The sequence below is a fragment of the Microcebus murinus genome, chromosome 22, assembly GCF_040939455.1.
Source record: "Microcebus murinus isolate Inina chromosome 22, M.murinus_Inina_mat1.0, whole genome shotgun sequence".
Taxonomy (NCBI): domain Eukaryota; kingdom Metazoa; phylum Chordata; class Mammalia; order Primates; family Cheirogaleidae; genus Microcebus; species Microcebus murinus.
This window is the reverse complement of record NC_134125.1, coordinates 20,488,697-20,504,710: the sequence shown is the minus strand read 5'-3', so window position 1 is coordinate 20,504,710 and position 16,014 is coordinate 20,488,697. Positions and strand designations below refer to the sequence as shown.

Below are 16,014 nucleotides of genomic sequence, written 5' to 3'. Positions count from 1 at the left end.
CTGACCAGCATGTACCACCTTTGTTTTACCACCTGCCCCCACAAATGATAAGTCAGTTACTGCCTGGCTCTGATCTGAAACTGTATTAAGCTACCCCAGAAAATGAGCTTAGAAGAGTATCTTATGAATTACTCTACTATTATAGGGAAATGGCTTTATGGACAGCTGTAATTAAAAAGGAAAAATAACTGAAAAGATCATGCTTTAAGGCCGGGCACAGTGGCTCACGCCTGTAATCCTAGCACTCTGGGAGGCTGAGGCGGGCAGATTGCTCGAGGTCAGGAGTTCGAAACCAGCCTGAACAAGAGCGAGACCCCGTCTCTACTAAAAATAGAAAGAAATTAACTGACCAACTAAAAATATATAGAAAAAATTAGCCGGGCATGGTGGCTCATGCTTGTAGTCCCAGCTACTCAGCAGGCTGAGGCAGCAGGATTGCTTGGGCCCAGGAGTTTGAGGTTGCTGTGAGCTAGGCTGATGCCACGGCACTCACTCTAGCCTGGGCAACAAAACGAGACTCTGTCTCAAAAAAAAAAAGATCATGCTTTAAAATCATGACACTAGTGGAGGTGTCCCAGGTCTGGGGACATCCTCCTATGCTTCAATGAAAGGCAGGAAGCAGAGGGCCAAGAGAAGGTACTATTTAATTGAAGTGGGAAATCCAAGAGACATGAAGCACCCTGGGCTGACCCTATAATTTATCTTATAAAAAAAGGTCTGAGGCCAGACGCAGTGGCTCACCCCTGTAATTCTAGCACTTTGGGAGGCTGAGGCAGGAGGGTCGCTTGACACCAGGAATTTGACGTTGTAGTGAGCTATGACGACACGACTGCACTCTAGCCCTGAGAACAGAGCAAGACTCTGTTTCAAAAAAAAAAAAAAGTCTGCAGTGAAAGTAAATGATTTTCGTTCAGCTAGACAGCTCGACTGGGCTCAGCAGGCCACAGCGCCCAGCCACATGCACGGCTCGCACACCCATGGGGCGGAGGGTGGATAGAGCAAGGCACTCTCTGAGGGTGTGGTGTGGTCCCCACACACAGGGCAGCTGGTTCTCAGAAGATGGGTCTGAAGTGAGGCCCTTCTGCCCTAAAGCCATGTTTAGCCAAAACTGGAGCCCATAAATTCATTTTTCCTGGTTAATAAAAAGAGGAGGTTGATCCAGTGAATGTAATGAACCATATGTGCATAATGAGATTACACAGAAAATTCATCTTTCTGAATGAATTCACTTGGACTAAATTCTAATTCATTAGAATGACACACTTATTTGTATGCGTGTGTGCACACACACACAATTATACAGACACTGGGACAGCGACTGGTTCTTCCAAGTCCCCAAATCCCATAACATCTCACTTTCTGGGGCAAGTCTCTCTGAAGTCCAGAAAACCCAAAGCAAGAGCAGACAGGAGTGATCTTTTGACCCGAGTTCATGCCCGGAAAGAACACATCTTTCTTCTTCGCGCCTACCTTGGCCTGGACGGCGTACGAAGCCAGAAGCACCGAAGCCTCGGGAGGGCAGTAGATCTTTTCATCTAAAATCTGCTTCTTTACCTGAAAGGGGCAACAAGGGAAATAAGACACCATGTGCACAGAAGTGAGCCACGCAGGCTGGTCACAGCAGATGGCTGCAGGGTGTTCTAACAAAGGCTGCCAAAGCAGCCTGTTAATGATTTTCTGACAAAGGGTACAGTTTTGTTTTGGTTTTTGTTTTTTTTTTTACTGATGCAAACAGGTTGAGAGTTCAGTCACTGAGAAGTTATTGGTAAGATGGCTACACATAAAAACCTCTTACCTCTTCTCTTCATGGTCAAAACACTGAAAAGTAAAAACAATCTCCGTGGTTACAACAAAGACAGCTATCTGGGCTGTGCCGGAGAACTGTGAAAGCGAGAAGTGTCAGGAGTGGCTCTGCGGTGATTGCAGCCTCGGCCCCCGCTGAGCACACGCAGCACTAGAGGAGATGGATCTACTTTTAAGTCTTAACACAAGACAAAAGTCACCAAGGCCACTGAGTTATGACTGCAGGAAAAAACCATCACTCTCAATGTGCTGCTCTAAGGAAAAAAGAAGCAATAAAATGTGATCGATTCAACTTTTAAGTACACGTGAGGTCCAGGAAATATAATTCTTAAGCCATAATGTTGAATTAACATATTCCATGGCACTTAATTTCTTAGAGCGGTGCAGCCTGTGATGTCCCAGACACAGAGGCGAGAGAGCCGCGTGAACTGGGGACACACTGAAATAAACAACAGGAAAGCCAGCTCTCTCGTCACAGATGTCAACAGTCACCTGATTCATAAAAGGAGTAAATTTGTCTTGCTCAGTCATAAAAACACCTTAACATTTCAGTATGAAGGAAAACCAAGCCAAAGCCACATGAGGGATAGACACTGCTTCTAAGTGCTAACCAGAAAGCCATTTCTATAATGCCAGGACATTCTGGGACCTAGGAGATCTTTATGTGGTTTCATTCAAACTAAAAATTCTTCTCAGGTTTTAAAACTGACTTTACCTTCTTTGACAGAAAATGAAACCTGAGATGTTTCTGAAGGAGTTCAACTTTCTAATCCTGTTTTCTTTTCAAAGGGGAAAAAAAAAGCCACACTACAGAAAAACTGAAAGGTCTTCCCTTTGACTGGAAAATGTTGGAAAGACATTTGCCATCTTCTATATGGATATGTATGTGTGTGTGCGAATACTGTACCCACCTCTTGGAAATCACATAATTAGCGTCCTTGCTTCCATCTTTTTACATTACTAACTGTGGGTACCTCTGGGCACACAAGCAGGCCACGTGTCACAAGCACACAAGCAAAACTGACAAGGTTTTCATCCTCAGACTAGTCCCCCTTCCTGTGCCCCTAGATGGTCAACCTGTAATCATGAATCTCCTAATGTCTTTAATTCGGTGGAGCAATTACTTATAGAATGCCTACTGTGCACTCAATGAGCCTTGCCTTTAAGGGGCATACAGTCTAATGAGGGAGTCAGGGAGAAATAAGACAATTACAGACACAGAGTAGCATGAAGCATGTCTGAATTACACATGCTCAGGATAAACCAAGTGTCACTGGAGTTCTGAAGTTCTGTCTTAATGAGAACAGATTTCAAATTTTTGAAAGAACTACTGCTTTATAAGACTCTCTTTAGCTTTCCCTTGCAACTACTAAGTACTTTTAAGTTAGCTAGAAGAAAATGGGATCTATCTTCAAGGAGGTTTTAAATTAGATAGACACTTGTATCCATTATTCACCATCACACCTTTGCAATTCCATCTGACACCAATTCTCATCACTCAAAGAACAGTTCTGTTCTGAAGATTGTTTTCTATTACACAACCAAAGGGGCTGACCTTCCAAAGGCAGAACATTTTTGCAATGTGAAGGTGTTTGTGGTCAACTCCAAGGGATTAACCTAGGTTGATTCTGCAACCAGGTTGGGCAAGTTTTCTCAAAATTTGAGGGTAGCATGGACTGGTGTACCTGCAAGAAGAATAAATGTTGTGTGATCTCCTGAACCAGCTCCTCTTCAGCATTCTCAGGATAAAATTTGGCCAGGAAGTGAAAGGTGACTGGTTCTTCCTTTGAAACATCATGATCCAGCACCTGCAGAATTGCAGGATGACAGACAAACACACGATATTGGCACCTCTTCCCACCATGCGGCCATCAAAGAAACCTTTTACATGGAATATGTAAAACTTTTTGCCTCCTAAATTCATCACATTTCACAAAGGTTTTGATTCTACAGTTTTAAGCATTTACAAAGTCGTCTATAACAAGAGGTAATATTCATTTCCCATGGTGTTTCTCAACCAAATTAATCAATATCCTCAAAGGGTGAGTACATCTAAGATTAAGGCACAAATGTTCTCAAGGCCATGGAAATAGCCAAAAACTAGAAATTTATCACTCAAAGGTCCTGGGCACTGTCCTTTATGGTAGGCTAAAGGTTTTTTAATTTTAATTTTTTTTTTTTTTTTTGAGACAGAGTCTCACTCTGTTGCCTAGACTAGAGTGCCGTGGCATCAGCCTAGCTCAAACAATCCACCTGCCTCAGCCTCCCAGAGTGCTAGATTACAGGAGTGAGCCACTGCGCCCAGCCAGGGTTTTTTAATTTTCTAGAATAGCGGAAACTTCCTTTCTTCTTTTTTTCTCAGTGCCCATCTCTAACATTTAGGTGCCTGTTAGGATAAAGCTTAGAGATAATAAACTAGATCTCCTAAATATTAACCTAAATATTAACTGAGCAATAGAAGTGAAACATGTCCTTCATAGTGACTCTTAGTTTCAAGAAACATCCAGAGGTGCCCCATAAAATGCTTGGAGCACAGTCAGTAAACCAGTGCCTTTAATCACCTAACAATTCCATCCACTCCCTGAGAAGCTTGAATCATCTGTTCTCCAGAATGAATTTCATTTCAGGACATAAACATGCCATGTGACAGGCCACTAGGCTCCATTAACATATGTCATAATGTATTTCCTTTGAGCAGCAGGTTCCGTGGCTCCTGATGCCCCCCAATCTAATATCCATTTGGCCAACACTCAAGTATGATTTAAAATTCACTTTGCTGATAATCATAAAAAACATACAGAAAGTTTTAGTGTCTTAGACACATAATTCTCCATGCTCCTGCTCAAATTCCAGGTGGCAGTGCCCAGGAGATTCAAAATAAACCTGATTTAGGATACTCTCTTGTATGCTGATACCCATCAGTACTTTGATGTTCATGATCATGAGCACTGGGAATTACCACTTGAAACTTACAACCAACAGGGATTCCAACGTGAAGATTTAGATTACTGTGTACATAGGTGAACACAATTTGAGCACATAAACTTTGAGCCAAACTGGTAAAAGTAGCCAGGCATGATGGCTCATGGTTGTGCTCCTAGCACTTTGGGAGGCTGAGGTGGGAGGATCACTTAAGCCCAGAAGTTCAAGGTTGCAGTGAGCACAGTGAGCTATTACCATTGTACTCCAGCCCGGGTGACAAAGCAAAATTGTTTTTGTTTTTTTTTTTTTGAGACAGAGTCTCACTCTATTGCCCTGGGTAGATTGCCGTGGCATTATTGTAGCTCACTGCAGCCTGAGCTCAAGGAGGCCTCCCACCCTGGCCTCCAAGAGTGCTAGAATTACAGGCAAGAACCACTGAGCCCGGCCAAGACTCTGTCTCTTAAAAACAAAACAAAACAAAAAACTTTGCCTTCTCAAGCATGTTTAAAATTAAAAAAAACAAAAAAAACTAGTAGAAGACAAGAGGCTTTCAGCTTTCAATGTTTATCATGCCATGTATTAGATAATAACTTCAATTACACATGGTACCATTTGGGGTAAGAATTGACTTACTTCGAGATTCAAGTGTCTTTTAGGAGTTACTGATGAAAGCATATGGCCCTGCTCTTCATGGTTAGGTAGGCAGGAAAGTAGGTAAGTGTGTCTTTGTGTGAATACATAAAACCACGCAGAGGGCAGTCCTCTTAGGCAATATCCATTTCCAAGCAATATTAAAAGTGCTAGGAGCCCAGGCTTCTCCACCATGCCTCAGAAGCCCCAGACAATCCCAAGGACAAAATGGATATTGTTCCTTCACCACAGGACCAGGCACTCTTTATGCCTTAGATCACATTAATGATTAATTCAAGTCAGGTCATAGTGTTTCTCAAAAAGACTTTCAAAGATTCTCTAAAGAACACAAGCCCCAAGAGAATCTTTCAAAGACATAAATTTTTGTTTTTAAGTAAAAGAAGATAATGGTAATTTTTATCCATAAAACCTGACTAGTGGTTCAGTAAACTCAAGGGCATAAAGCCAGAAGCAATCAGGTTGACGACAATGGGTAAAGGAGCCAGGGTCGGCAACAGTTTCATCCTGGTAAGTCCTGCTTGCCTAGGAGCTCCTGTGCAGAGTAGGAAACTGGTAGCATCTCTAGGACCTGCTTCCTGCATGACTTAATTCAGGAACTCACCCCCTTCTCTATCATGTAGCTGTAATGCCCTGATGAAGAGCAATTAAGTTAGGTTCCTGCTTAGGAAAGAACCAGAAAACACACAGCAACCCCACTGGTTTCCAGCCTGACCTTCTTGTCCATCTTGAGCCAGGCTACTGTATCTTTGATTGTGTACTGTAGTCCAAAGAACCAGGTTTCCCGGAGCCCGAGCGTCCGGCACACCAAATCAAATAGGTCCTTCCCTTTCCACTTCATCTGCAATAGAACAAACCAACATGGAAGGACATTGTGAGCAAAAATCATAATCTGCTCCCATAAAAACAAACCTCTTTTCTGCAGCCCCTGCTCTCAGATTCCCAAATGTATGGATGACACCACGATGGCCGATGAGCATTGAGTTCCTAAATAATTTTAAAGCTTCCTACACAAACCCACAAGTGGGAAAATACCAATTAGAGCTTAATAGCTTAATCACTGCAAAGCATACACAATACCTCCCTTGGACAGTTCCTTACAGATCTTAATATCCCCAAAGCTGCTAATTTAGGCAAGCTGGTAAATAGGCATTCTCATTTAGGAGAGTCTCGCCTCTCAAGCTAACCCAGGGAGATGGCTAGCTTCTAGGAACATTAATTTCCTTGACATTTTGGTGATCTTTTTTTTCAATCATGGCTCTGTCCTTTGATAAAAGGCTGGTGTTTTGTATTTTTTTTTTAATTTAAAGACTGATTTCCATAAAAATAAATAAATAAAGACTGATTTTACTAGAAGTTTTTTAAATATAGGGGAGAAGTTGTAATCAAAGTCATACATCATGGAGAAAAAGAACCATAAGAGACCAGACAGTCCAATCACAAGTCTCTGCTACCACAGTGTTTAGCTGAGGCCAAAGGAGAAGCGACTTGCTCACAATCACACAGAGCAACTTCAAACTCTTGGTATCTAAATCCACGTGATGAATAGACACCAGGATACTGTAGTGTGTTTATCTTATAGCCTCATTGTCAAAAGCACCTGAAGCAATGGCTGCTAAACTCTTTTCTCTGCTATTCAATCTGGTAGCTGGAAAAGCAAGTTCAACATCTTAATAGGGGAAGAGAATGCCTGGTAGCTTAGTAAATGTTGCCACCTAGTGGCTTGCAAGCTAAATCACCCAGGATGTTCCCATGCTGCCCAACCACTTAAGGGCCAACTGCCCCCTCCCAGCCCCAACCACTCCCAAGTATCAGATGGACATTCAAATACACACTCAAGTGCAGCTATGATCACAAGAGACACATTACAGAAATGGCAGTCTGATAAGAGTAATCACTGGATTCAAATGCAAGGTTGCCAGACATGGTAAGAATGAGACCACTCGGCTGCAGATGCATCTGTCCTGCCCACATTAGAAATCTCCACCCCAAGTCCCGGCACACTGAATATGTATAATGAAAAAGAACGGGGAAAGAAATTTTAGGGTTTAGAGACTTGTTATAAATGCAAGAAGGGAAAAGTAAGTTAGACTTCTGGTATCTGGTATCTTCAGCTGGCTTTTGCTGAAATCTGATTCTACATGGGAGTTTTCAAGCAGGCCTTCTATTTTTAATACATGTGAATGAACAGTGCACTCTCTATGAGGTACTCGACAGGAAAGCCCATCCCTTCTCTGTGTTTGCAGTCAAAACCAAGCAAAGCAGAAACCTAGATGGAAGAACACCAAGACTGCAGCATAAGGCAGGGCGCGGTGGCTCACGCCTGTAATCCTAGCACTTTGGGAGGCCGAGGCGGGCGGATCGCTCAAGGTCAGGAGTTCGAAACCAGCCTGAGTGAGACCCCGTCTCTACCAAAAATAGAAAGAAATTAATTGACCAACTAAAAATATATATACAAAAAAATTAGCCGGGCATGGTGGCGCATGCCTGTAGTCCCAGCTACTCGGGAGGCTGAGGCAGTAGGATCGCTGAGCCCAGGAGATTGAGGTTGCTGTGAGCCAGGCTGACGCCACGGCACTCACTCTAGCCTGGGCAACAAAGTGAGACTCTGTCTCAAAAAAAAAAAAAAAAAAAAAAAAAAGACTGCAGCATATCGGCTTTTGTCCTTCGCTGGGGCTGTTTCTCCTATCCTCCCTTCAACCTCTGCCCCTGTCCCCTATCTGTCTATAGTGGAAGCCCTGGAACGCTACAAAGATTGAGGTCTTGAAACATTATTTTGAAGAGAATAAAATGAAATGATGAGTTTTGTCTTAAAAAGATGATTTCCTTCTCCCTTTTCTAAGGCTGAATAATGGGCACACCCATTTCCCAGCCTGACAATAGGACAAAGGTTTTTTTAATTCACGGCAGGTTTTAATTCCCACAGGCAGACTTCAGTGAAGAAATGTTATTTTGGAAAACAAGAATCTTCAGGATGCTGATTATCCTCTTGTCTCTATTTTAAGCCAGCACATAGTATATAAATTATAAATGACTACCTTGCTAAAAGATAATGTAACACTAAAAAACAGGCATTAACTTGGAAAAGTTAAACACCCAAGCGCCAAGAAGATCAAGGTAACGATTCCCAATCTGCTGTAACTCATGGCCATGGCCAGGCCAGACTTTGGCAAGAAACGGCTGTCTGCAAGTGGGATGTGCAATGCATTGAAACAAAAGCTGCCAAGGGAATGATGAGTGAATTTCCCGACTTGGGAGTTTAAATCCTCCAACATGATATTGTATTAATGCACTTTTCCTGTATTCCCTTCTACTGCATGCAAAACTATCTTTGTTGAATGCAAAAAAAAATACCTTTGTCCCCACAGAGACAAAGTGAGAAATGAATAAATTTTCACATCAATTCAGAATACCTTACCTTACATTTTTAACTTTGACACAAAGAATCAAGACCAGAAGTGGTGGCTCATGCCTGTAATCCCAGTACTTTGGGAGGCTGAGGCAAGCAGATTACTTGAGGCCAGGAGTTCAGGACCAGCCTGAGCAACATAGTGAGACCCTGTTTCTACAAAAAATAGAAAAATTAGCTGAGTGTGGTGGTGCATGGTGTGGTGGGCCTTTAGTCCCAGCTACTCGAGAGGCTGAGGCTGGAGGATCACTTGAGCCCAGGAGTTTGAGGTTGTAGTGAGCTATGATCACGCCACTGCATTCCAACTGGGGCGACAGAAAGAGACTGTCTCAAAAAAAAAAGAAAGTAGAAAGCCAAATTAGGAAGACTGAGCAAGCCTCATATATTTGGAGAAGGGCATGTTGAAATTGAAAAGTACAACCTCATTTAGTTAACAACGTGTTGAGGTTAGATTTAACCAAACAGAAAAATTTCTCAATTGCCTAAAGACAGAACATTTTATGTTATAAATGGAGTTATGGCTTTAAATCAAATAGGTTCAGAACATCTCTACCTAGTTTCTTTGGGTACTGAAACTTATCTAAAACTGAATTGCCCATCTATTCCCCCCAAATTTGCTGTTTCTCCTGTATTTGATCTCTCCTTTAGTGGGAACCACCTGGTGCTCCAGCCAGACACGCAGGCGTCCCTCTTGATTCTGTCTCCTTTGATCCCCTGTGAAGGCACCAGTTCCGCAACTCTGGCATCCTTCCCATTTCCCAGGCTGTCTTCTCTCCCTCCCACTGCCTTCCTTATGGCAAGGGCTGGCCTCCTTTCTGCCCTTTTTGCTCCAGGGCTCCTTTCCTTCAACTCATTCACTACTCTGTTGTCAGAGCACATCTAGGATGCAGGTCTGCAAAGAATGTAAAGACTCCAAGGCTTCTGGCTGAAGTTGAGTGACCTGGTCCCACAGGGAGCCCCATTCCCACCACGCCCCCTTCTGAACCCAGGCTGTTCAAATTCTGCCAGATAACTTGCAATTTCCTGTAGAAAGCATGATATTTATTCCTTTCTTTTGTAAAGACGGGGTCTTGCTATGTTGCCCAGGCTGGACTTGAACTCCTCAAGTAATCCTCCCGCCTCAGCCTCCCAGGTAGCTAGGACTATAGGCACACATGCACCACCACACCTGGCAAAAGCACAATTTTTTAAACAGACTTATTTCCTTTTCTCCTTTATCTGACTCTCATTTGTTCTTTAAAGCCTTCTCTGACCTGGGCCCTTGCCTGTTACTTCTACAGAAACGTTGCTTCTGCCATTTAGTAGAGTCAGTCAGTGCATGCCACGACACCTGGCTAATTTTTCTATTTTTAGTTGAGACAGGGCCTCGCTCTTGCTCAGGCTGGTCTTGAACTCCCAAGCTCAAGCAATCCTCCCACCTCGGCCTCCCAGAGTGCTAGGATTACAGGTGCAAGCCACTGTGTTTGCTGGGCTTCTACTTTTTAACAAAGAACTGTTAGTCATAGTTGCTCCAGGTAGCTCTCAGGACATCCTGGGTAAGGGAGGACTTGGGGTATGAACGGGGCCTCCTGGGTGCCGGCAGACTTGCTGGAACACAACAATGCTTGTCCTCGGTGTCATCAATACCATCTACTGCACTGTGCTGGTGCTGTGAAGTGACTCATTGTCATCTGAGTGTCGCCCTAGATGGTGGGCACCTCAGAACAAGGGCAACATTAGTCATCTTTCTACTCCCCGCAGTGCCCAGGCGAGTATGTACATACAAGACATGGCAAACAACGGCTGCTGGAAGGAACTGACTTGACTACTTCAAAAACCCAAGGCTCAAAGACATAACGCATAATTAACCTCCTGGCATCCACGTCTTCCACAAATATTTAGTGAGCACACATTGTGTCCAAGCACGGCCCAAGGAGCAGGGGACAAATGGGGAAGAAGACACAAGTCCCCATTCTCACAGGTCTAGGACACGAACCAGCTGGGAACAGATAATCACCTCCCTCACCCCACACACAGAAATCAACTCCAGGTGTGGGTTTTTAGCACTACAACATTTTTGACAGCTGTAGAGAATCCTGGAAAGGGACCTCCTACTTAGAGGGGTAGAGAACTGACATCTAAATTGCCTTGTGGTGGGGAAAAAGAGGCCAAATGGAGCCTGGGCTTGGGGAATGAAGAGCAAGCAGGGCAGTATGTTCCAGGTAGAGGGAACAGCGTATGCCCAGGTCTAGAGGCAAAAAAGAGTTCAGATGTTCCTTATAGGAAATGAGAGTATAGAGTTCAGCTTGACTAGAGAATAGAGCCTGGCAAATACTGCCGCATTTACAAAAGGTGCAAAACTACCACCTAAAACCAATTCTTTGTCAACCATCGAACTCCACCTCTTTCATCTGAACCACAGAACACAGTTATCTGGTGACTATTTTCTCCATTCCCAAGGCTAGAATATAACTAGTACCATCCTAGCAACAAGGAGAGAAATTAAATTGTTACATACAATGGATGCCTAAGGATATTAGGGCTTAATTCTTTCCAGGAACTAGTTTAAAAGGCACAAAGAAGCTGGGAGTGGTGGTTCACACCTGTAATCCTAGCACTTTGGGAAGCTGAGGTGGGAGGATCCCTTGAGGCTAGGAGTTTGAGAACAGCCTGAGCACAAGGAAGACCCTATCTCTACAAAAAAATAGAAAAATTATCAAGTGGTGGCATATGCCTGTAGTCCCAGCTGCTCAGGAGGTTGAGGCAGAAGGGTTGCTAGAATCCGAGAGCTGGAAGTTGCAGTGAGCTATGATGACACCACTGCACTCTAGGTGGGGCAACAGAGCAAGACCCTGTCTCCAAAAAAAAAAAAAAAAAGAAAGGCATATAGATAAGTAATGGTACCTACCATCAGTATGAATCTTAGCACTGTCACTATGCGACCTTGGGCAAGTTATTGAACTTCACTGTGTGTTGCAACGGGATAATAAATAGAACCTGTCTTAGCAGATTGGTTTAAGGATTAAGTGCATTAATACATTTTAAAAAGCCTAAGATAGTGCTCTGCTCATAGTAAATAAATACTCAGTAAGATGTAGTCATTGTTAATTCTAACCCCACCTCCTCTCCTAGATTCACAAGTGACGTGCTGTTTAAAGCCTCCCAGCCCTGCTTCACACCAACAATGATGGATGACAAATCCCAAAGGGCACCATCAATTCTCATTGAGCTAACCATACCATCACTCATTTGACAAACCTCTATTGAGCACCCACTACGTCCTAGTCATTGTGTTCAGCACAGGAAATAAATGATGAATTGAGGACAAGACACTGTCCCTGTTCATGTTTGACAGGGAAGACAGGTAAATAGATCACAAAAAACACAACCTGGTACGTGCTAGCAGAATGGCATGCTGTGGGAACACAACTCAGGCCTGGGGTTACTGGGGGTGAGGTCTTTCCGGAGGAGATGCTGTCTGAGCTGGGTGCTGGAAGCCAGGTGGTAGCTAGGATGTGGGGAAGGGGCTGACAATAGGGAGGTCATGCCAGCTGAAGGGAACAGCATGTCTGCCGCTTGGTTCCAAGCTGTTGCAAAGTGAAGGAATGTTCTTTGCACTTTTCTAGTATCTGACAAACAGCATAATGATCCTATCTGCAGTACTGAATGTTCAATGCAGCACTGAGTGTGCAGCTTCAGCCCAATGCGTGTGACAACTCTGACTCTCCATGCGGATCAGGAACCAGGTTGTTCCGTCACTGGTTCAGAGCAGTGATGCACCCACGACAATATCTACAGGGCTCTGAGAACCCAGGAATAGAGGGATGAGTCTCATGCTTATTTTCTTGTTGAAATATTTCCTTTTCTGACACCTTATGATGGCACATAAGCCTCTCAGGCCGTGCATTCACACTACTTAAAGGCCTTTTTGTTAGGGCTTATAATTTTTCCTGAACAGGTTGCCAACAGAGCAGCTCTTAGTTCTGATTAAGTGTTCATTTAAATCCATCACTTTCCACTCAGCTAAAATGTTCAAACTGCTCTACCTCTGCCCCAGTTCCCTGCCTCATCTCAGCCTAGTGAAGAAGCAGAGGCTAAGAGGCAGATGCTCATTTTGCAGAAGGAAAAAGAGAGGTTGTTTTCAGGGAGAAGAAAGGCAGGAAGGAGCACAGATCTGGACTCTGCTGCATGGGAGCTCCCCCTCGGCAGCCGCGTCCTCAAGGTGCCCTTCAAACGGAGGGGCTACCGGAGGGAGTCTGGAAGTTCGATGCTTCTTGCCTTCGTGGCTGTTCTCTCGTTACCTTAACAGGCTGCAGTGCTATTTCATAGATATATACTGTGCCTGTATCAAAGATAGATGTGTATGAACTTTATAAACAGGACTAAGTGCTGTCAGCTTGTTATTTTTTTTGTAGGAGCTGAATTTATGAGCTTTACCCAGAGTGAAGTGCTTGTAATTTATCAAACCTGGAATGTTTTAAGTAAATAGCACTAAGCACTTATGATCCGCAGCAGGAATGTAGCTGTAATGCGACACTTTTCTGTTATAGGAAGCAAATGGCACCAATAACCTGCAGGACTGACTGGGGTCTATTAAATGGGGAAGCATTACAAATAACATCTACTGACAGCTTACAACCAGCCAGGTTTAGGTCAGGCGCAGTGGCTCACGCCTGTAATCCTAGCACTCTGGGAGGCAGAGGCGGGCGGATTGCTCGAGGTCAGGAGTTCAAAACCAGCCTGAGCAAGAGCGAGACCCTGTCTCTACTATAAATAGAAAGAAATTAATTGATCAACTAATACATATAGAAAAAATTAGCTGGGCGTGGTGGCGCATGCCTGTAGTCACAGCTACTCGGGAGGCTGAGGCAGGAGGATTGCTTGAGCCCAGGAGTTTGAGGTTGCTGTGAGCTAGGCTGATGCCACGGCACTCACTCTAGCCTGGGCAACAAAGCAAGACTGTCTCAAAAAAAAAAAAAAAAACCAGCCAGGTTTAGACTCAACCCTAAAACTGCCATTTCTTTTTTGCTTTGGCAGCCTTCACACCATCTTTCTCCTACTGCTTTCTTTGGGCCATGCAGCCATCAACAATTGGTTCCCTGTACTTGCTGATACCACAGTGCAGGGTGAGTAGGAAACTAGCCACACGATGAGAAAAGGCCACAGCTTAAAAAGGACAACTTTCTTGAAGAAAGAGAACTGCAGCCAGGCACAGTGGCATGAGCCATCCCAGCTATTCAGGAGGTTGAGGTGGGAGGATCACTTGAGCCCAGGAGTTTGACGCCACCCTGGACAACATAGCAAGACCCTATCTTTTTGGGGTTTTGTTTTTTTTCAAAGACAGGGTCTAGCTCTATTTCCTGGGCTAAAGTACAGTGAGTGGGGTATGATTATAGCTCACTGCAACCTCAAACTCCCAGGCTCAAACGATCTTCCTGCCTCAGCCTCCTGAGTAGCTGGGACTACAGGCACGTAGCACGATGCTTGGCCTTGCTCTGTCACAACTCTGTCTCAAAAAAAAAAAAAAGAACCCACAGAGAAACCTGAGCTTTACAAAGGAGACTCAAATCTGGAAAGAGGTAAGAGAGAAACAATATTCCATAGAGGAATATTGGGAGGGCTAGATTATCAGCCATGCAAGGAATGCTATTTGACCGGCTGTCTACTCCACAGAAAAAGAAAACTGATGAACTCAGCATTAGTTTATCAGGGTTTTTTCTAATTAGCTCACAAGCTGCCCTAGCATTTGCCATAAAAATTGTCAAAAGGTTAGCTCCCTTACAGACAGAGCAACAGAAGGAACAGCACCTCCCCAGGCTTGAGACATGTGCCATGTGCTACCATTACTTCAGAAACGGAAAACCAAGTATGACTATGATCTCCCTCTCAGTGTTTATCCATAACTGACTTTTGCAGTCCTAGCTGGCCTATGAAAACAGATTTACATTATAGAAGACTTGAGAACTTAAACACGCTAATATACCAGATCCAAATCTAAATACAATTTTTATTTGTCTAGTTTAAAATACAGATGCCACATAGCTCAATTGGCAAGATAAACACAATGGAAAGAGTTATAAAAATAATTTTACTGTGCAGTAAGTGAATAATGAATTCTATTCTGATTAATCAAAGATGATAAAAAAAGTTCAGTAATGTGGGTATAAAACTGACACTCCCAACTCAGGGTATGGTATCACCACACCACAAAAGCAGCCCTTGTCTCATTAAACCACAAAACCATCACGCCATTTCCTTTTACAATTAAAGGATGCACTACTCTTGCTCAGCCATTATCTCTCAACAAGAGGGAAAAAGGGATCCTCCAAATGGAAACAGGATCATAGCAAAAAAATATTTGTCTCCTCTGCTCTACGAATCCTGAACCCTACATCCCTCATTTAAATTTAGACAAGATCTCACAAACCTGAAACCTCCTCTTTGCAAAAAATCCCAACTCTAATCTCTTGCCCTGTCAGTTTCTGTCATAATCAACCACAGCAAGTAATTTTTCTCTCCCAGTCCTCCAATCATTGCTGTTATTATGCCAAATCTATTTCAATTATTGGTTTCAAGGCTCTCTACCAATTGCTTCCTCCCTCCTTCATCTAATTACCCTGCCTTGTTAAAACCCAGCCTGTGCCCTCCCAAGTCAGCAAACCTGTGTGCTTCCATTTATTCATCACCAGACTTTTCTAGGATCCATTCCTTTATCTCACTGCTGTCCCCCACTGCCCTGCACAATACCAGGTACATAAGTCACACATGCATTTTACATGTATGCATGCAAAAATAAGGTGCTTGTCTTTCCCCAAGTTTTCTGTCTTCCCTCCAATTCTGCAGAACACAAACTCCTTGAAGGCAAGGGCACACGTGCGCACGCGCATACACACACACACACACACACACACACACAAACACCTCACACACACTTGAAGTCTCCCAGAACCTGGCTAAGTGCTGCATAATCTGTGGACACTCCATAAATGCTTGTGGTTGGCTGATGATGTTGATGATAATGATGATAAGAGATGAGGCTTCTGAGTAGAACAGTCTTCTAAGTAATGATTGCAATGAAGCAAGAATTTATGACACTGCTTATTAAAATTCTAATTGCATAATTAGGCCTTAAGGTATATATTTTCCCCCTTTTTTGGTGACACATACTGATTTCTTCTCTCTAAAAATACCTTGGCAAGGAAATCTAAATCTCAAAGAATCAAAGAAGAAAATTTTCCATAGAACAAAAGAGA

The 16,014-nt window shown here is 43.5% G+C and overlaps 1 protein-coding gene across 4 annotated transcripts in view; it reads right to left on the bottom strand.

Moving 5' to 3' along the window:
- NF2 (NF2, moesin-ezrin-radixin like (MERLIN) tumor suppressor) overlaps positions 1 to 16,014 on the bottom strand; it is an 86,155-nt gene that overhangs the window by 51,455 nt on the left and 18,686 nt on the right. For 2 of the 4 annotated variants that reach the window (XM_012763866.2, XM_012763865.2), the window contains exons 2-4: positions 6,089 to 6,214; positions 3,489 to 3,611; positions 1,471 to 1,554 (exon numbers count right to left, since the gene is read on the bottom strand). In XM_012763866.2, the coding sequence (XP_012619320.2) occupies positions 1,471 to 1,554; positions 3,489 to 3,611; positions 6,089 to 6,214 (333 nt within the window). The remainder of the gene's footprint in view (positions 1 to 1,470; positions 1,555 to 3,488; positions 3,612 to 6,088; positions 6,215 to 16,014) is intronic. The other 2 variants (XM_075996692.1, XM_075996693.1) reach the window with 2 other exon arrangements.